The 19453-nt window shown below is 49.3% G+C and overlaps 2 protein-coding genes across 2 annotated transcripts in view; both read left to right on the top strand.

Annotated features, from left to right (window-relative positions):
• The window catches only part of LOC148116184 (H-2 class II histocompatibility antigen, E-S beta chain-like), a 93431-nt gene extending 76531 nt beyond the window's left edge, over nt 1-16900 (top strand). Inside the window, exons 3-5 of the mRNA XM_087885415.1 lie at nt 16014-16295; nt 16437-16550; nt 16791-16900. Of these exons, the coding sequence (XP_087741541.1) occupies nt 16014-16295; nt 16437-16550; nt 16791-16843 (449 nt within the window). The 3' untranslated portion in view covers nt 16844-16900. The remainder of the gene's footprint in view (nt 1-16013; nt 16296-16436; nt 16551-16790) is intronic.
• Nucleotides 5881-9168, top strand: LOC148116185 (DLA class II histocompatibility antigen, DR-1 beta chain-like). The gene is made up of 3 exons (XM_087888760.1): nt 5881-6158; nt 7160-7450; nt 9137-9168. The coding sequence occupies exons 1-3, from the start codon at nt 5909-5911 to the stop codon at nt 9166-9168; spliced, it is 573 nt and encodes a 190-aa protein (XP_087744886.1). The 5' UTR covers nt 5881-5908.
• Nucleotides 16901-19453: the final 2553 nt, after the last annotated feature.

Here is a 19453-nt window from a genome sequence, read left to right as displayed (position 1 = left end):
TTTGAACCCACAGCAGCTTCATCTACATTATTCTTCCTCCCACTCACTTCCCTTCCCTTCGCTTTGCTATCAAAGAATAAACTTCAGATGTAAGAAAACCCTGGAATCCTCCCTTCCTCTTCCTCCTCTTCCTCTTTGCTGCCCCCGCAGGAGGCTCCTCCCTCCGCTGCCTCTGGATCCACCATCCTGGCTACTTTGGGTCGGAAGCCAGAACTGGTTCAGGAGGAGGGTGGGCAGATCCAGGGAGGTGAAGGGGCAGGACCCCCCTTTCTGCTCAGAGGCCCCCTTGCTCTGCTTCCCCTCAAGCCCCCTTTGGAGGAGCAGAAGGGCAGCAGGCACGGTCCTCCCTGAGCGTTTGTGGGGAGCCATTGGGGGGCACCTGAGACTCCCCTACATTCACCCAGCCATTTCAGCCATTTCTCTCCTTCACAACTTTAGGGTTGTGCCATTTTGGCATCCAACGCCTCCCTCCCTCCCTCTTCGGGCTCAGATTCGGTATAGGTCCATGATGGCAAACCTATGGCACGCGTGCCGGAAGTGGCACGCAGAGCCATTTCACCTGGCATGCAAGGCGTCACCCATTCCTCTTCTGGGTTTCTGGCACACGCATGTGCATTGTCCTGATTGTCGTGCACGCATGCATGCCAGTAAACAGAAGACTAGCTGGCCAGAGCACATGCGTGCCCCAGGACATCCACCCCCTTGCCAGCCAGGATCACTGCCCCAGTCGCTCCCCTGTACCCGCTCGCCTGCCTGCCTACCTTGTCATCGACACTGCGAGGAAAGGCCCCGAAGCTGCACTGCCAGGGATCCACATGGGCTGCCGCAGAGAGGAAGGGAAGCCCCAGCCTAGCTGGCAGCTCTGCTCCTTTTCTTCTTCTGGGTTCCTGCGTGCCCCCTCACCCCTCTCAGCCAGGAGAAGCGGAAGCGAGCTGCCTCCAGGAAGACCGGAGGAGAGCGCGGTAAGAGGCACGCCGGCTGGGAAGCAGTCATGCTCCCTTGGAAGAAGTGGTGGGAGAGGGTTGTATCATCTTTTGCTGGCGTGAATGGCCATGCTGGATGCTGTCTAGAGCTCAAGGCAACACCAGGGAAGGAGCAGCGGGCGGGGCAGCTGCCACCCAGCCAGCAAATGCTCCCCCGTGCGCCTGAGCCGGCCGGTCGCTCCTACCCTTCCCCGTGCAGCCTGCGGCTCCCAGCAGAGAGGAGCCCAAGCAAGCCGCGCATTCGGAGCTTCCCTGTTGGGGCCGAGAGCACCTCCTCTGTATGCTGCCCTCCCTTCTCTGGGGAAGGAGCCAGCTGGCCTGCTCGCCATGAGCTTTCCTGCCCCGAGCGCAGCGCACAAACTGTCCCCGGTGCTTCCCAAACTTTGGGGTGGGGCTGAGGGCAGGTGGGAGGCGGAGAGGGAGGAGCAGGCAGCTGCTATGCATCGGAGCTCTGGGGAGAGGCGGCCGAAAGCTCCATGCAGAGGCCGCCAATCACGAGCCCCGGGGCCGCCTGCTTCCCTTCCACGGGGACAGCTCGGCTACTTCGAAGTGAGCGGCTGGGAAGCTTCCTCGCTGAGAGACGGGCAGGCGGACGCTGCGTTTGTAGGGGGAAGCGGCACCACACACCTCCCTCCCTTTCCCCCCGGCTGACTCCGATCCCGGCCCTGCCGCTCCTCAGCCTCCTTCCGCTCTGGAGTTTCCCGCTCTCCACAGCTCAGCGCTCTTTTCTTTTTTTAAAAAATAATTTTTATTATGAAACATTAAAACAAAACAAAACATACAACATTTATATATACAAACTCTTTTTACAGCTCTTTCGTAGTGATCCTTCCTTATTATTTACTGTTTATGCAAATTTTTACTTCATCTTATTCCATATTATTATCTGTCTCCTTCTCAAAGGCGCCTAGAAGAAAAAGGCGGGAAAAAAGGGAAACGCCCCCTTTCCACCCTCAGCAACCAATCAGAGAGCAGATTCCCTCAGGCGGGAGCCCTCCCTCCCTCCCTCCCTCCCTCAGCCACAAAGGGGTGTTCTGGATTATTCTAGACTTTCCTTCCCCAGCTGTTAAATTGAACACATTTAAAGTGTTCAAAGGAAACGGACCTAAAATGACTTTGCTTTTGTCCGTTAGATTGAATTGTCCTTCTAGAAATGGCTGCTGACATATTAAGGTGTAAAAGCAAAAAGTTGTTTTTTAAAAAAATCTTCTTCTGTGCTGAAAAGAGCCGGAAGTCAAAGCCTTTTTTCCCTTTTGCCCCTTGAACCTCAGACTTTCTTTTCCCCTCTTTTTCTCCTTCCTTCCCCTGATTTCCTATTTCTGTCTTTCTTTGCGGTTTATGAAATAAATAAATGAATAAGAAACAGACCTAAAAAAAGAGGAGGTGAAATTGCAGGATAGGTAAGAAATAACCAAACCGCTCTAGAAAAGCAACAGAAGAAAGACGAAAACCTTCCATGCATTTCAGATAATATAAAAGGGGGAAAAGAAGGATGGAGCCATGGGGGTATATTGGAAGCCACCCAACCCCAAAGTCAAACGGTCACTAAATGAACCGATGTAAGTCAAGGACTACTTTCCTCAATCTGCTTCAACGGAGGGAGAAAAGGACTGGAGAACTCCTCTAATCAGCTTGTTTGATGATGGTTTCATGCCTTCAAGTTGGTGTCGATGCTTAGCCACCCATGGATAGACTTTCTCTGGGGAGACCCCTCCCCATCCCCCTCCTCCAGGTCCTCTGAACAGTGTCCTCCCCCCCCTCATTGCAACTGAGCCCCTCCCCCTCCATGCTGGTCCCCTTTTCCCCTCTTCCCTCCCTTCCTTCCTCCGTCAGAGCCTCCCCAGAGAGCAGGGAGGGTCTCCCCACAAAGGGTCCCAAGGGGGAGAATGTGGGTCCTTTGAGTGACATTTCTCCAACCCTCCATCGGTTTCTTTCCTGGGCTCTCCAGGGTCTCCTCGGGGGTCAGGAAGGGCCCCTTCAGCCGCCTCCAATGGGGCAGAGGACCTTGTGGCTGCCCCATCTGCAGGCTCAGCCATGGGGCGGAGGAGGAGGAGGAGGGGAGTCCCTGAGGGAGAATGGAGGCTTGTTGCCTGCTGGATCCTGGCCGGTTCCTCAGTTCCGCTTCGGAGGAGCCCAAAGCTTCAGGCTGGGGAAGCGAAGCCCAAGCGCCTCTGCAGCTCTTGGGGGATGGAGAAGGAAGGGCTGCTCTGGGTGTGTGTGTGTGTGTGTGTGTGTGTGTGTGTGTGTGTGTGTGGAAGAGAGAACTCGGAGAAGAGCACAATATTTGGGGGGTTGGAAGCATGAAAGGGGCCCAGAGGTTCTGCCTGGGTCAGGTGAGGGGTGGAGGCCCCACAGAGGCTGCCTGGATCTGGGGCTGACTGTGTGTGAGTGGCTGTGTCAGATACACAACTGTGGGGCAGATGCTGGGGGGGACCTGGCTCTGGGCTGCTGAGGCTGGTGCTGGGCCAGGGGGGAGTTTGACCCCTCCAGCCCCCCCATCCCTGGAAAGGACCCAGGCCACCTCTGGACCCCCAAAGCTCTTGAAACAGGATCCGGAATTCAGGATCTCTCTAAGCCGCCTTTGCGTAACTCACAGGAACCTGAATCTCCCCCAAAGACTAGAAAAAAATGTTTTCTATGGATGAAGTGAAAGAGGAGAAGAAGAAACAGAAGGTTTCCTTTTGGGATAGTTTGGGGGGGGGAGATTTCCAGACTGTGATGGTGAAAAGGCTGTAATCCTATAGTGGAGGAAATAGGATCCCTGAAGTCCCCAGGATTTCTATTAAAATTCCAGGTTATTCTATAAATTATAAATTTATTCTTCAGTTTAATATACTGTCCCTCCAAGGAAGAAAATCCACTCAGATCCTCTGACACATCCTATCCGTGGATATGGATTTTCTTCTCCTTCTTTTGGGAAAATGTTTCCTCCAACTCCCCTCCAGAAGAACTAAATTCATCTCAGAGGCTGATTCTTAGGACTTGGGAGTCCCAGGACTGGTTCCTCTCCCCCTAAAATCCCCTTTTCTCTCAGGATCCTTGCAGGCAAAACGTTGAGTTCCCTGGCAAAGAACAAAAGGGAGGAAAGGAGAATCTGCTCCTTCGTAATATAAAATGTTTGTGAGATTTATGGAGCTTAAAGGTTTATTTCAAATCACGGCAGAGATTTGGAAAGGAGGGAAAAGGTGCATTTATTTGGAAACGATATTTCTCTTCAAAAGACGTTTTTTATGAACACACCTACAAAAGTTGGAGGGACTTAAGGAGAAAAACACCCTCAAAATTTCCAGGGAGGAAAAAGTGCCTTGAGGGCCCTTTGGCTGAGAATTGGGGGGGGGGGACGGAGGAAGAGCCGCTGCTCAGACGGGGGACCTCCCTGAACTCTGGGCTTGGGCCGGAAGAGAAGGGGGGACGGGGGGGTCTTGGCTGGGCTCTGGGTGGGGGGAAACTCCACTTGGGACCCTTCCTGGAGGGGAAGACCGACTGGAGTCCCACTCCTGCCCTTGGGATCTCCCTCCCTCACTTGGGATCTCACAAGCAGATCCCGGAGTGGGGCAGCGTCTCCAGGAATCACCCCTCAACTGACAGAAGCCGAAGCCCTGAGAAGGTCGATCAGCCTGGAAGGGAAAATGGGATCCTCCAAAGCCTCCAAGGGAGATCCGACCTGGAAGGGATCAGGAGGGATTTCCTGACCCTGAGAACCAATGAATCAATGGAGCAGCCCCCCACCTGGAATTGTGCGGGGAGGAGGGGGGGCTGCATCCCTGGATGCCACGGGGTTGGACTAGAAGATCTCTAAGGTCCCTTCCAGCCTTTGAGTCTCCCCATCGGCTCTCCCCCCCCCAGCCTTCCACCCCCCCACCCCCTCCTGCTTGTGGGGGGAGGGGGAATAAAGCCTGGGACTGGCCATTTCATTTTTCATTTTCATTTTATTTGATTTATATACTGCCCTACTCCCGAAGGACTCAGGGCAGTGAACAGGCACAAGATAAAACACATAGAATACAAAAATATAAGAGCAGAAGTAAAATCGAATTAAATCAATTTAGCCCAAGACAAATTTAAAACCCCAAGTTAAGAACAAATTAAAATTTACATTAAAAGAGGAAGCAGCCGGAGACCCTCCAGACTCTGGGCTGAACCCCCGACAGGCTCCGCTCCAGCAGTCCTTCAGGGGGAGATTCTTCCCCCCCCATCTGATTCAACACCCCCCCCCCCGCAATTGAGCTCAACAGCAGCCATTCTGGAACCCAAACCGACCTGAACCCCACAGCGCTGGGGGTCAGACCTCCCCTCCGGCAGCCCCTGTGCCAGGAAGGAAGGGGGTCAAAGGTCAGAGGCTTCCTGGGGGTTTCACCTGGGGGCCAGGAAATGTGGGGAGGGGTCAGCGTGTGTGTGTGTGTGTGTGTGTCCATAGTCACCAACTCATCCCCGCCCCCTGCAGAGTCCAGAGTCTCTATTACTGGACATGCTGACGGCAGCAAGAATTCCTTCCATGGAAAGAAACCTCCAGGATGGAGGAAGGGATGGAATGAAAAAGTGGGCAGAGATGGAGAAATAAACTTTTTGAAAGAAGAGATTTCCAGCTGTTTTTCTACCTGGAAGCCCCTTCTGGACTTTGGGCAGAAAAAAAATGAAATCTGGACTTCTGGGATTTACTGATTAAGTTAAGTTGTTGGTATAGAAATGGTTAATATTTACTTACAGAAGAAATAAAACCAGAGACTAGATTGGAGATTGGAGGAGAATCGGGGGGGGGGCAAAAGGAAGAGGAGATTCTCCTCCGGAGCTGGCATGAAAGACCCCCCAGATTGCAGCCCCCCAAGACTGAAGGGATTCCCCTCCCCCACTTTCTCCGCTTCTCTCTCTGCGCCGAACTCTCTCCTGCATCGGGCGAAGTCAAGGGAGGCTCTGCCCGGAGACCGATGACGCTGCAGAAGGGAGGATTCCCATTGGTCCTCCTGCTCTTTGAGGACTCTCCCTCTTCCGAAGTCCGAGGAAACCTCCTCCCCCCCTCCAGACCCTCCGATTCCTCCTCTGGGGCTGGGAGCGTCTTTCTCCCCCCTTTGGGGCGCTTGTGGGGAGCCTCCATGGCTTTGGCTGGGCTCCCCCTGATGCTGCTGCTGGGGGCGCTGGCCCGGATCCCCGGGAGCGAAGGGGGGAAGGAGACCCCCGGTAAGGAGGGGGCTGGGCGGGGGAGGAGGGGGCTGGGAAGGGGGAAGGAAGCCGATGGGTCTCCAGAGCCTCCAGCAGCCTCGATCTCTGCGTGGTCTCCTCCCCCTTCCTCCCCACAGCCCCCCTCCAGGAGGACGGAGAGGGACCCTAATCCTAACCCTCCCCCCATGTAGCCAGGTGGGGGTCGCAGCCTCTCCTGTGCCTGGGTGGGAGGGGGCTGCAGGGAAAGAGGGAGGGGAGGAAAAGCGAAAGAGGGAAACTGAGGCATTTTCAGCCCTGAATCCCCAGAAGGGAAAAGAGGCATTTGAGCAAAAGTCTTTTTCCTTCTTCAGAAACTTCACTTTTTCTCCTGAATCTCAGATTGGAGGCTGTGAAGGTCAGGCAAGAGGGGGGCTTCGGGCCCTTCATGTGGAGACTCTGAATTTGGGGAGGAGACCAAGAACCCCCATAATCCCCTGGAGGGGAGGGGGAAGTGAGGAAGGAGGATATTGGGCACGGGAGACCCTCCCTTTGAGCGGCTCTTCGGGGGGGGGGCTGCACTGCAGGATCTTTTTGGGGAGGGGGAGAGGAATAAGGAGTCCCCCAAAGGGAGGGAGCTGGACTGAAGATTCGGGGGAAGAAGAAAGGGGGGGGAGACGGAGGGAAGGTGAAGACACTCTGGCCTCCCCCCCCCATCCTTCCTGCCCCTTGAGATCCAACCTTCCCTGCAGAGACTGAATGGGATCGCTGGACCGGTTGAGCTTCTGCCTGCCTTTTCCCACCCCTCCCCCTCTTCCCTCCCCTCCCCCCTCCAGACCCCCCAGGAAGCCTCCCTTCCTCTCTGGGACTGAGAGTTCCCGCTCCCTCCTCCAGGGGGCGTCTTCCCCCAGTCTCTCTCTGAAGGACTCCCGCAACTCCCCCCTCCCGCGTAGACCCCCCCTCTTCTACTAGCGGCTGGGAACGATGGGTCCTGGAGTCCCACCTGACGGCCTTCCTTCCCCTCCCCCTCCTCCCCCTCGCAGCCCATTTCCTGCACCAGTGGAAGTTCGAGTGCCGCTTCCTCAACGGGACGCAGCAGGTGAGATACCTGGAGAGCTACTTCTACAACCGTCAGGAGTTCGTGCGCTTCGACAGCGACCTCGGGAAGTTCGTGGCCGTCACGGAGTTTGGGAAGGGGGATGCGGACAAGTGGAACAGGGATGAGGTCGATCTGCAGTACCGGAAGGCCCAAGTGGATCGCGTCTGCCGGCACAACTACGGGGTGTACAACTACCAGGCAGCCAAGAGGGAGGAGTGCCTGATTGGCCGGAGAGGTGAGTCTGGGAGGGAGGGAGGGGGGGGCTCTTCCCTGGGAGGGGGACACCAGGACCCCCCTTTCCTTTCCTTTCCTTTCATTCCTTGGGATCCTCCCAGATGGAGGTTTTGCTCTTTATTTATTTATTTATTTATTTATTTATTTATTTATTTATTTATTTATTTATTTATTTATTCTGCACTCTCAGATGGACAAAATCTTCTTCCCAGGCTCCAAACTCTCCTCCTGCCTGGAATCTGAGATCCCTTTGATCCATTCCCCCCCCACAAGAAAATCCATCCAGATATGTTTCTTTTGGGGGGTCTCTCTCTCTCCTGCTCAATGCAGGCACTTCTTCACTTAACAACCATTCGTTTAGTGAGCTTTGAAAGTTCCAACAGCAGTGAAAAAAAAATGACTTATGACCCTTTTCCACACTTACGACATATTCAGTCAGGAGGCAAAACTCATTTTCACTCCTAAATTCTTCCCTGCAAGCCTGGGAGGATTTTCAGCTGCCACATAAGATGCATTTGGAAATGTTTTTCCTACCAAAGAGGATATTTATTTATTTATTTATTATTCAAATTTCTATACCGCCCTTCTCCTTTCGGACAGCCAAAAATAAAACATTTGTGCACAAAAGTTAAAATAAGTTTAAAATAATTAAATAAGATTTGGCCCATAATTTAAAACATTTCCATTTCCAAAACATTTTCGTGGAGATAATAATATTCACCTGTTTAATTTGTTTCTGGATGAAATTTAAAGTTCATTTTTCCCCTACAAAGAGCCCAACATTCTTGTCATCTGGCACAGTACTTGAAATAATTCTCATTCCAATAATATTTAACATAGAGATTTCACCACTTTTATTCATTTATCTAGTGATTTTTTCATAACCTCCGAAAGTTCCCCAAGTGCCAATTGTGTTGGTGTTGTGAGTGTGTCTCTTTTGTGGGCCTCTCAGGGCCTCCCTCCCTCCTCCCTCCTTTTGGGGGTCTCTGGGGGGATTTTCCCTTCAGGGAAAGGAGCCTCATCAGCTGCCCAAAGACTCCAAAGCCCATCCTCCCCTCCTCTTTTCCTCCCTTCCCTCCTCCCTTCCTCCCTTCCTCCCTCCCTGGTTCAGGGACAGGACCTAAATCTCTGGATTGTTTCTTTCTTTAGCTCCTCACAAGCTTCATCCACATAAATAAAATGCATTTTTATTATAAATCCAAATTGGTGATCCTGAATTTCATTGTGATTCGTATAATTTCTTCTTCATCAAAAGTATTATTTTTACTTCCATGAAAATACTTCAGACAAGAGGCCAATAATTCTCTTCTTTATTAAAAGAACAGGAATATTTATTAAATTCCATGTATTTAGAGCAAATTGTTGGTGCGGCTCCAGTTTAGGAGACCTGAAATCATCGGATGTTTCTTGAGTCTCTTTGGGGGAATTTTCTCTTTATTTTTTTTTTCCTTCTGAGCCGACTTTTCTCTCCGGAGAGATCCGGGCGTCTCCTTCCCCCGAGAGGCCAAAGCTTTTCTCCGGCCACCAAGAGAGGCTCCCAACCTTCCCTCAATTCTCCCCAAAATTATATATATGTATATAAAGAACTGAATGAATCCTGCTGAATCAGTCTGCCTGTGGGTGCTTTCTGGATTTGATTTTTACAAGAAACTCTGATTTATATCTGTGTCCTATTTTACTACATTAGGCATCAAGCTTGATATCAAAAAGAAATCTTGAATGACATGATGTGGGGCAGATAAAATGTACTTTGTCCTCCTGCTGTTTCAAATCAAGAGGTCTCTATTTGTCTATTAAATTGGATTCCTGGATGGGCAGAGGGAGAAAGTTGTGTCCCTTGGGAGGTATTTAAAAGGGAAAAAAAATACCTTTTCTGATCCAATTAAAATCTCCAGCAACTCCCATCTGGCCAAATTGGAACCCTAAAATCTTCACACTGCAGTCTTGTAAATAAGGAGGTTTGGGATGGGCTATAAAAATAAAAATGTAAAAATACCAAATTGCAGCTTTAAAATCTGCTCCTTCCATTTTCTTGCTAAAAGTCTTTTTCTCATCCAAAATTTGCATTTCCTGTTTTGTTTTGTTTTTTAAAAAGGCCATTCTCAGTTTGTAAAGCCTCTGCCTTCTTTTAGCAATTCCACAAAGGCCTTTAATGTCCCAAGAGGCAAATGGGATTTTCCTGGAAAATAAAAACAACTCACACCTGAAATGCTGCTATTTGTCTGCATGGAAACCTGACCAGATCCCAGGTTGGAATTACAAATAACCATTTAAAAATGGGTCCTTCTTAAGCATTACAGAATTTACTGTTAAGAAGAAAATCCCTCAAGAGAAAAACAAAATGGTTAGCAAAGGACTCTGGGCTGGAATGGATCTATTGTCAACTCTCTTGGGGGACTCATCCAGACTAACCCCCCCCCCCATTAATCCATCCAAGAGTTGTGCCAGTTGGAGCATTTGCTGAAGGAGGAGATCCAGATCCAAGATCCCCTCTGGATCCCTTCCTCACTCCCTGCCCCCCTCATCCAGGGCAGAAGCTTCCCTCTGGGAGTCAGAGGGACCGCTCCCCACCTCCTTCCCCAGGAATGGCCGGTTCCTGCGGCTGGGAAGGAGGCCGGCTGGGTGCAGGCAGAGCCTGGTCTGGGGTGGGTCTCCCTCTGAATCCCCCCAAAGCCCCCCCAGGAAGGATCCTTGAGAGAGAGATCATGAGATCCCCCAAAACCTCTTCTGCCCTTCCTGCTCTGAAGGGGGGATTCAGGGTCTCTCATCTTCAATGGGGGAGAAACTTTTCCTTCAGGGGATTCTGGCAGTTATGGGGAGCAAAGGGCTGCCCCCCCCATTGGGCTCCTTTGCCCTTTCCTTCAAAATGCCTCTTTCTGTTGAGGCTGCCTAAAATTGGGGGGTTTTGCAGCCACATCACACTTTGCACTTTCCCCCCTGAAATCTTCTGCTGATTGTTTTGTTTATTTCTGCATCTTGTGGCTCCTAAAGGGAGAAAAGGGAAAGTGGAAGGAGAAATTTTCTCTGTCCAAATAAAACTTTTTGAAAAGTGATTGAAACACCGAAGAAAAATGGGACAAAGATCTTCTCTTCTCTTCTCTTCTCTTCTCTTCTCTTCTCTTCTCTTCTCTTCTCTTCTCTTCTCTTCTCTTCTCTTCTCTTCTCTTCTCTTCTCTTCTTGGCCGGAGAGGTGAGTTCGTGAGGGGGGGAGAGTTTGGGGGGGTTGGGGGAGGGGGGTTGGGGGAGGGGACCCCCTTTTCCTTCCCTTGATTGAGACTCTCCCAGATGAAGATTTAGTGGTTGTTTCAAAAGCAAGGATGACTCCAATTCAGTGGAAAAATCAATGAATAAATTCATGAAGAGACTTAATTGAAAGGCTTCAGGGGATTCAGGCTGCCTCCTCCTCTCTGCCCCCCCCCAGCAAAGCCCCAGAGCCCCCTTGGGAGCCCTTTCCAGAAGGCCAGTAAGGGGGGTGGGCTCTCTCCCCCTCTGGGGCTTTTGGGATTTTAGGATAAAAAAAATCCTTTCTCTCCCGGTCTCAGTTCTCTCTATTCTTTATTCGGAGTCATTTCCACTCCGGCATCTTTTCAATCCAATAAATAAATAAGTAAGTAAGTAAAATAAACGAATATATAAAATTAAATAAATAAATGAAAAATAAATAAATGAAAAGCTAAATAAATAAATAAATAATAAATAAATAAATAAAATAAATAACTAATAAAATAAACTAACGAAAGAAAGAATAATAATAGATTAACTAATTAATAAAATAAATTTAATAAATAATAAACTAACTAAATAATAGAATAAATACTAAACTAATAATAGCAATAAATAAACTAAACAATAAAATCAATCAATCAATCCAGATAGAATTTATACAACAGTTGTATACAGTGTACAACTACCAGGAGCCCAAGGCGGAGGAGCGCCTGATTGGCCGGAGAGGTGAGTCTGGGGGAGGGGGGCTCTTCCCTGGGAGGGGAACGCCGGGACCCCCCTTTCATTCCTTTCATTCCTTGGGATCCTCCCGGATGGAGGTTTTGCTCCTCATTTATTCATTCATTCTGCACTCTCAGATGGACAAAATCTTCTTCCCAGGCTCCAAACTCTCCTCCTGCCTGGAATCTGGGATCCCTTTGATCCATTTCCCCCCCACAAAGAAATCCATCCAGATAAGGTTTTTTTGGGGTGGGGGTGGGGAATCCAGCCAGGTCTCTCTCTCTCCTGCTCAATACTGGCAGTCCTCCACTTAACAACAGTTCGTTTAGTGACCGTTGAAAGTTACAACAGCAGTGGAAACAAATGACTTATGACTGTTTTTCACATTTACGACCGTTGCAGTCTCCCCAGGGTCACGTGGTCCAAATCCAGATGCTTGGCAACACACTCGTACTTGTGACGGTCACAGCGTCCCAGAGTCACGTGATCCCCTTTTGCGACCTTCCCATAAGCAAAGTCTGTGGGGAAGCCGGATTCACTTAACAACCCTGCTACTCATTTAACAACTGCAGTGATTCACTTTTTGGCACTTTGGGATAAAACCTCATTTTTTACCCAAAACAAACAAAAAAAAGAATTAGCGGACGCTTTTTCACCTGTCGACCCCTCTCTATGGATCTCCTGCTTTTCTTTCATCTTTCTTCATTCAGAGACATTTCCAGTCCAGCAGCTTTTCAATCCAATAAGGAAACAGATGAGTAACAAAAGCAGCTTAGAATTTGTAATCATGATTCAATGCTTAAACCGAGATGTAAAAACCCCAATAATAGGAACCCTGATCGCTTCCGTTCTTCCTTCCTGGGGAGGCTCCTGATTTGGGGGGGAGAATCCAAAAACACCCACAAACCTTAAAACTGAATTTGGGGTCATAAGAAAGAAATTGGGCCTCCATTCAGCCCTGAAGCCTCAGATTCTTTCATTCACCCTTCCAGATTCCTTCAATGTTGCCTACATTTCTTTTTCTCCTTTTATTTCTTTGTCTAATAAAAATCTTCTATATTTCTATCGACTGATGGGGTTTCAGAGGCCAAAAGCATTGTGCAAATCAAGGATTTTAGCTGCCCTTTTTGCCATTCAGCCTTTCCAGAGAAATTATATTCCTTTTATTCAAATCAGAGAAGTCTTATCAACAACTTAAGAACTGGTTAAGTTTAATGTTCCCATTGTAACTCCAGAGATTCTCCAAAAATAACGTCTCACCATAGAATCCAATAAGATCTTTCCTCCATAAGAGGAAAACCTCCAGATCCTAAGAGAGAAAAGCCTCTTGGAGCATTTGCTCCTTTGGTAAATAATTGAATATTTTCTGGGAACCTGCAGAGATTTTGCTCTCCACATATTCAGTCTGGAGGCAAAACTCATTTTCACTCCTAAATTCTTCCCTGCAAACCTGGGAGGATTTTCAGCTGCCACATAAGATGCATTTGGAAATGTTTTTACTACCAAAGAGGATATTTTCATGGAGATAATAATATTCAGCTGTTTAATTGGTTTCTGGATAATATTTAAAGTTTATTTTTCCCCTACAAACAGCACAACATTCTTGTCATCTGGCACAGTACTTGAAATAATTCTCATTCCAATAATATTTAACATAGAGATTTCACTTTCACTTTTATTCATTTATCTAGTGATTTTTGAGAACCTCCGAAAGTGCCCCAAGTGCCAATTGTGTTGGTGTTGTGAGTGTGTCTCTTTTTTGGCCTCTCAGGGCCTCCCTCCCTCCTCCCTCCTTTTGGGGGTCTCTGGGGGGATTTTCCCTTCAGGGAAAAGAGCTTCATCAGCTGCCCAAAGACTCCAAAGCCCATCCTACCCTCCTCTTTTCCTCCCTTCCCTCCTTCCTTCCTTCCTTTGGTTCAGGGACAGGACCGAAATGTCTGTCTGGATAGTTTGTTAAAAACCTTTAGCTGCTCCCAAGCTTCATCCACATAAATAGAATGCATTTTTATTATAAATCCAAAATAGTGATCCTGAATTTCATTTTGATTTATATAATTTCTTCTTCATCTAAAGTATTATTTTTACTTCCATGAAAATACTTCAGACAAGAGGCCAATAATTCTCCAGGGTTCCTGTTCTTTATTAAAAGAAGAGGAATATTTATTAAATTACGTGTATTTAGAGCAAATTGTTGGTCCAGGTCCAGTTTAGGTGACCTGAAATCACAGGATGTTTCTTGAGTCTCTTTGGGGGAATTTTCATGATGTGGGGCAGCTAAAATCTACTTTGTCCTCCTGCTGTTTTAAATCAAGAAGTCTCTATTTGTCTATTAAATTGGATTCCTGGATGGGCAGAGGGAGAAAGTTGTGTCTCTCGGTAGGTATTTAAAAAGAAAAAAAAAAATTCCGATCCAATTAAAATCTCCAGCAACTCCCATCTGGCCAAATTGGAACCCCAAAATCTTCACACTGCAGTCTTGTAAATAAGGAGGTTTGGGATGGGCTATAAAAATAAAAATATAAAAATACCAAATTGCAGCTTTAAAATCTGATCCTTCCATTTTCTTGCTAAAAGACTTTTTTTCTCATCCAAAATTTGCATTTCCTGTTTTTTTTAAAAAAGGCCATTTTCAGTTTGTAAAGCCTCTGCCTTCTTTTAGCAATTCCACAAAGGCCTTTAATGTCCCAAGAGGCAAATGGGATTTTCCTGAGAAAAGAAAAAAACTCACACCTGAAATGCTGCTATTTGTCTGCGTGGAAACCTGACCAGATCCCAGGTTGGGATTACAAAGAACCATTTAAGCATTATAGAATTTACTGTTAATAAGAAAATCCCTCAACAGAAAAAAAAATTGGTTAGCAAAGGACTCTGGGCTGGAATGGATATACTCTCAACTCTCTTGGGGGGCTCATCCAGGCTAAACCCCCCTCCCAAATTATCCATCCAAGAGTTGTGCCAGTTGGAGCATTTGCTGAAGGAGGAGATCAAGATCCAAGATCCCCTCTGGATCCCTTCCCCACTCCCTGCCCCCCTCATCCAGGGCAGAAGCTTCCCTCGGGGAGTCAGAGGGACCCCTCCCCACCTCCTTCCCCAGGAATGGCCGGTTCCTGTGGCTGGGAAGGAGGCCGGCTGGGTGCAGGCAGAGCCTGGTCTGGGGTGGGTCTCCCTATGAATCCCCCCAAAGCCCCCCCAGGAAGGATCCTCGAGAGAGATCATGAGATCCCCCAAAAGCTCTTCTGCCCTTCCTGCTCTGAAGGGGGGATCCAGGGTCTCTCATCTTCAATGGGGGAGAAACTTTTCCTTCAGGGGATTCTGGCAGTTATGGGGAGAAAAGGGCTGCCCCCCCCATTGGGCTCCTTTGCCCTTTCCTTCAAAATGCCTCTTTCTGTTGAGGCTGCCTAAAATTGGGGGGTTTTGCAGCCACATCACATTTTGCACTTTCCCCCCTGAAATCTTCTGCTGATTTTTTTGTTTATTTCTGCATCTTGTGGATCCTAAAGGGAGAAAAGGGAAAGTGGAAGGAGAAATTTTCTCTCTCCAAATAAAACTTTTTGAAAAGTGATTGAAACACAAAGAAAAATGGGGCAAAGATCTTCTCTTCTCTTCTCTTCTCTTCTCTTCTCTTCTCTTCTCTTCTCTTCTCATCTCATCTCTTCTCTCTCCTCTTTCTCTTTCTCTTTCTTTTTCTTTCTTTCTCTTGGCAAACTTGCTTGATCACCTTCAGGGCTGCCCAGAGGCATTTGGCTCCGTCCTCTCTCCTCTCCTCTATGACCTCCGCATGAAGCCGCTGGGTGAGGCCATCCGTCACCAGGGCTGGAGGTCTCCTCCGTCTGCTGATGTTATAAGGTTTCATCTCCACCTCTGGGGACCCAGGAGATGCTGAGGCTGCCCCCTCAAGGGTCCTGGAGGCTGTGGGGGGAGGGGCTGAGTGGGGGATTAGGGGCTTCGTCTGAACCCTGGAAAGGCCAAAGGGCTTTGGGTGTTGGGAGCCCCAAGATGGGGGACTTTAACCAAGTTCCTTCTGGGTGGAGCTGCATTGTCCCAGAGACCCAGTTGGCAATTCTGGAGATTCTCCTGGACTCCCGGAGAGCAGGTGGCAGTCACGGCTAGGAGAGTGTCTGTGAGACTTTGGGTTAGTTGTGGCCACTTTGTGCACAATAAATTTAATAAATAACTAAATTTATCAAACAAACAAACAAATGTTGTGGTATTACACCTAATTAAAAGTGTGGTTTCATTTTCAACGAGATCCCAAGAATCATCCGACTCGTGCTGCATCTGTCCTTCCTGTTTTCTGCGTTATTTATTTCCATGTCCACCACATCTGGCAGAAGGTTCCTTCCACCTCTGGGCGTTTCCAGCATTTATCCCTGTCAGACATGCCTATTTGGGGAATTCTTTTTGGAGACTGTAATTGGTCCCAATCAGGAAGGATTTAACATTTTTCCCTCTTTCAGGATCCCTTTTAATTTCTTGCTGCAATTTACTTTGGAAGATGACTTAAAACACAGTATATTTTCAGGAGTGAAAAGGGATCTTGGCCTGAACTAACCAACTTGGTCTTCCATTCTGGGCCCTGTTGTGTCTCTCATGTGGCTCCTTCTCCTCCTTCCCTCCAGCCAAGCCCTCCGTCTCCATCTCCCCCACCAAGATGGAGCCCTCTTCCCCCAACACCATCCTCCTCTGCACCGCGACCGGCTTTTACCCCGTGGAGATTGAGGTCCAATGGCTGAAGAACGGGCGGCTGGAGGAGGAGGGCGTGGCCTTTGGGGAGGAGCTCCAGAACGGAGACTGGACCTACCAGCTCCAGGTGATGCTGGAGACCCAGCCCCAACGGGGGGATGTCTACACTTGCAAGGTGGGGCACGCCAGCCTGGAGGCCCCCATTACCATCCAGTGGGGTAAGCTTCTCCCTCCCCTCCCTCCCTTCCTGCCCTGAGAAGGGGGAGAAACCCACCCCATGGGGGAAGATGGAATGGACCCTCCTGGGGGAAGGTGGGCCTGATCCTCCTGCTCAGGTGAGGCTCCTTCTCCTTCCCCAGAGCCCCGTTCCTCCAGCTCTGCCAGGAGCAAACTCTGGACGGGGATCATGGGGGCCGTGATAGGAGTGGCCTTCCTGGCTGCGGGGCTCTTCTCCTACCTGAAGAGCAAGAAAGGTGAGTCTGGGGGGCTGGAGGAGAGGTGGTGGGGAGGGGACCCTCTAGGGGAGGCCTCTCATCAAGCTTAGCAGGTGGCCAGGAGAGGCCCCTGGAGGAATATTTGTGGGAACTTTTGTTCCTCAAGCGGTTATTAAGTGAAGATCCTGCAAACTATTATGGGCTATCAAAGGGGATAGGGACACCCCACCAGTCCTCCAGCCCATAAAGGTTTCTGATTGAGTCTTTTTCACTTTCCAGCAATTCCCATCCGACCTCCTGCAGGTGAGTTTCTCCTCTTCCCCCTTATCTGAACCCCTCCTACAAGTTATTGGTGGTTTTTAAATTTCCTTAATTGTTCCTTTAAAAAAACATACCTGGACAATATCTCCTTGCTGTAGATACAGCAGATTTTTGATTTTTGGCAGCTTTTCCTTACAGAACTCTGAAAAAAGTATTGCAATCAAAAACAAAACACACCCAAATGCTAAAATCTTGCCCAAAATTTTTTCAAGTTTTGGGAAATTGCAAAAGGGAAGGGAAGGTGGGGGGCATTCCTTCCCATTCCTCCCTTGGGGAGGGAGCACCCCAGGTTTAGATTCCCCCACGGATTTTGTAAGCACCCCACCCATTCTGTTAGGGTCACTGTGGAAGGGGGTTCCCGAGGATATTCAGCGGACAAATTCCACCCCTGTGGCTATTTTAGAAGGGGTGAATCCCGTGCTACTATGCACTGTGATATTGTAGGCCACTTCAGCAAATGGCAGGAGATCTGCCCAGCTAAATTGCTGATAATGAACGTAGCATCTCAGGTATTGTTCTAACATTGCATTCGCTCGTTCTATACCTCCGTTCGTCCTCGGGTGGGAGGTGGAGCTGAGTCCTTGAGATGAACCTATCAACTTAATGAACTCCCTCCAAAACTTCTCCCTGAACTGCACCCCACCCTCCGGTCCGAGAGGATCCTTCTTGGCTCCCCATACAGACTCCTTTGGGTTCATCAGTTGGAACCTGGACAGGCTCTTCTTCCTGACCCCCCTTCTCCTTGTGAGAATTCCCACAATTTCTGGCCAAGTGAGCCCAGGCTCCCCCCTTTGCTGCCACCCCCATCGTAGCCCCGTCTTCTTTCTTCATATGAAGCATCCCAGCCTTTTCCTCCCTGAAATGGGCGGATTCTCTCTCTATGTGTCCCTGCCTGTCAACCACCCCCCTGCAGTGTGGGTCTGCCTTGGGGGTGGGGGATGAAAGGGAAGAAGAATATATTATTTACAGGAAAAGTGTCTCCTTATATTCTGATTTTCTCCCCCATCTCTTTTTCTACAGCACTCATGAATTAAACCTGCTCTCCGATGCAAAAGCATATTTTTTATTTAACAGCTGAAGACTCTTTGTCCTGTTTGCAACCTGTGAGAAATGGAGGCTGAAGGTGGCAGTTTGGGGGGAGGAGGAGAATGGCAGCCTGGACCTTCTCCTGCTGAGACACACATATACACCCCAGCTTCCTTTCAGGGCCTCTCTTCCTTGTGAGGGAGGGGTGGAGACCATCTAGACTGTCCCCAGGGATGCTAGGTGGACCTGTCACTCCAGACCCCTCAACTCTCCTGGCTTTGAACCCACAGCAGCTTCATCTACATTATTCTTCCTCCCACTCACTTCCCTTCCCTTCGCTTTGCTATAAAATAATAAACTTCAGATGTAAGAAAACCCTGGAATCCTTCCTTCCTCTTCCTCCTCTTCCTTTTTGCTGCCCCCGCAAGAGGCTCCTCCCTCCGCTGCCTCTGGATCCACCATCCCGGCTATTTTGTATCCGAAGCCAGAACTGGTTCAGGTGGAGGGTGGGCAGATCCAGGGAGGTGAAGGGGCAGGACCCCCCTTTCTGCTCAGAGGCCCCCTTGCTCTGCTTCCCCTCAAGCCCCCTTTGGAGGAGCAGAATGGCAGCAGGCACGGTCCTCCCTGAGTATTTGTGGCGAGAAATTGTGGGGGCACCCGAGACTCCCCTACATTCACCCAGCCATTTCAGCCATTTCTCTCCTTCACAACTGGAGGGTCCTGCCCCATTTTGCCACCCAATGGCTCCCTCCCTCTTTGGGGCTCAGATTCGAATGGTATTGAGTCTCCTGCTTGATGGTATAAATGGTGTAGGCCCGAGCAGGAGGTTGGACTAGATGACCTCCAAGGAATCCATCTCAATCACCGAAGCAGAATTTCCCCCTCCCCTTCCTCATCTGGGGTCTTGGGGCCACCAGGGGAAAAATAGGTCGGAGTGTGATTGTAGGAATTGTCTGAAATTGCCTGAGAAGATTTGGGCTCCTTTGAGCAATGCCTCCCCTTGCAAGACAGTGTGCAAGAACCTGGAGAAGGGACAACACCAAATGTACCAATGGCAGGAGAGGAAAAATTAGACTGAACTTCCTTAAGAAAAAAAGAAAGTCTTGTGTTGATTGATTGTTTAGGGGAACTGAAACAGCCGTTTCTAAGACGGACAATCAAACTAAGGTGGTTGGTTGTTTCCCAGGAGCAGCTATCAAAGACGTGACTGAGGGGCTTACAGAAATAATGAAGCCCACAGATTCTTATCCCTTTTTCCTCTTTCATGCTGGGAGGAATGAAAAAGTCCCTGGAAACGATGCCAAGAGACTGGGAGCAGGTGGGCAAGGGAGCCAAAGAGTTGGGGGCACAGGGGGATTTCTCTTCCACTCTCCCAATAAAGGGAACCATCCAAGGAGGGAAGGCAGCGCCTTGGAAGTCAAGCCTGGCTTAGGGGATGGTTCTCTCGAGGGACATTGGGATTCTTGGACCATGGTCCACAACACCCACATGGGGGGCTTCTGGCAGGGGATGAGCTGCCCCTCACAAGAACCCAGAAGGTCGGCTTTGGACACCAACCGGCTCGCCTCATCCGAAGGGCTTGAAAGTGAGACCGA

Source organism: Pantherophis guttatus, chromosome 2 (assembly GCF_059756535.1).
Source record: "Pantherophis guttatus breed Tessera chromosome 2, ASM5975653v1, whole genome shotgun sequence".
NCBI lineage: Eukaryota > Metazoa > Chordata > Lepidosauria > Squamata > Colubridae > Pantherophis > Pantherophis guttatus.
This window is presented reverse-complemented; position numbering and strand designations above follow the sequence as displayed.

What these genes read in the sequence shown, in the direction of transcription:
- LOC148116185 (XM_087888760.1), top strand. Translation starts at nt 5,909, where the DNA reads ATGACGCTGCAGAAGGGAGGATTCCCATTGGTCCTCCTGCTCTTTGAG. An exon ending in AGGGGGGAAGGAGACCCCCG is followed by an intron (nt 6,159 to 7,159) that starts GTAAGGAGGGGG and finishes TCCCCCTCGCAG; the next exon opens with CCCATTTCCTGCACCAGTGG. An exon ending in GTGCCTGATTGGCCGGAGAG is followed by an intron (nt 7,451 to 9,136) that starts GTGAGTCTGGGA and finishes TTACTACATTAG; the next exon opens with GCATCAAGCTTGATATCAAA.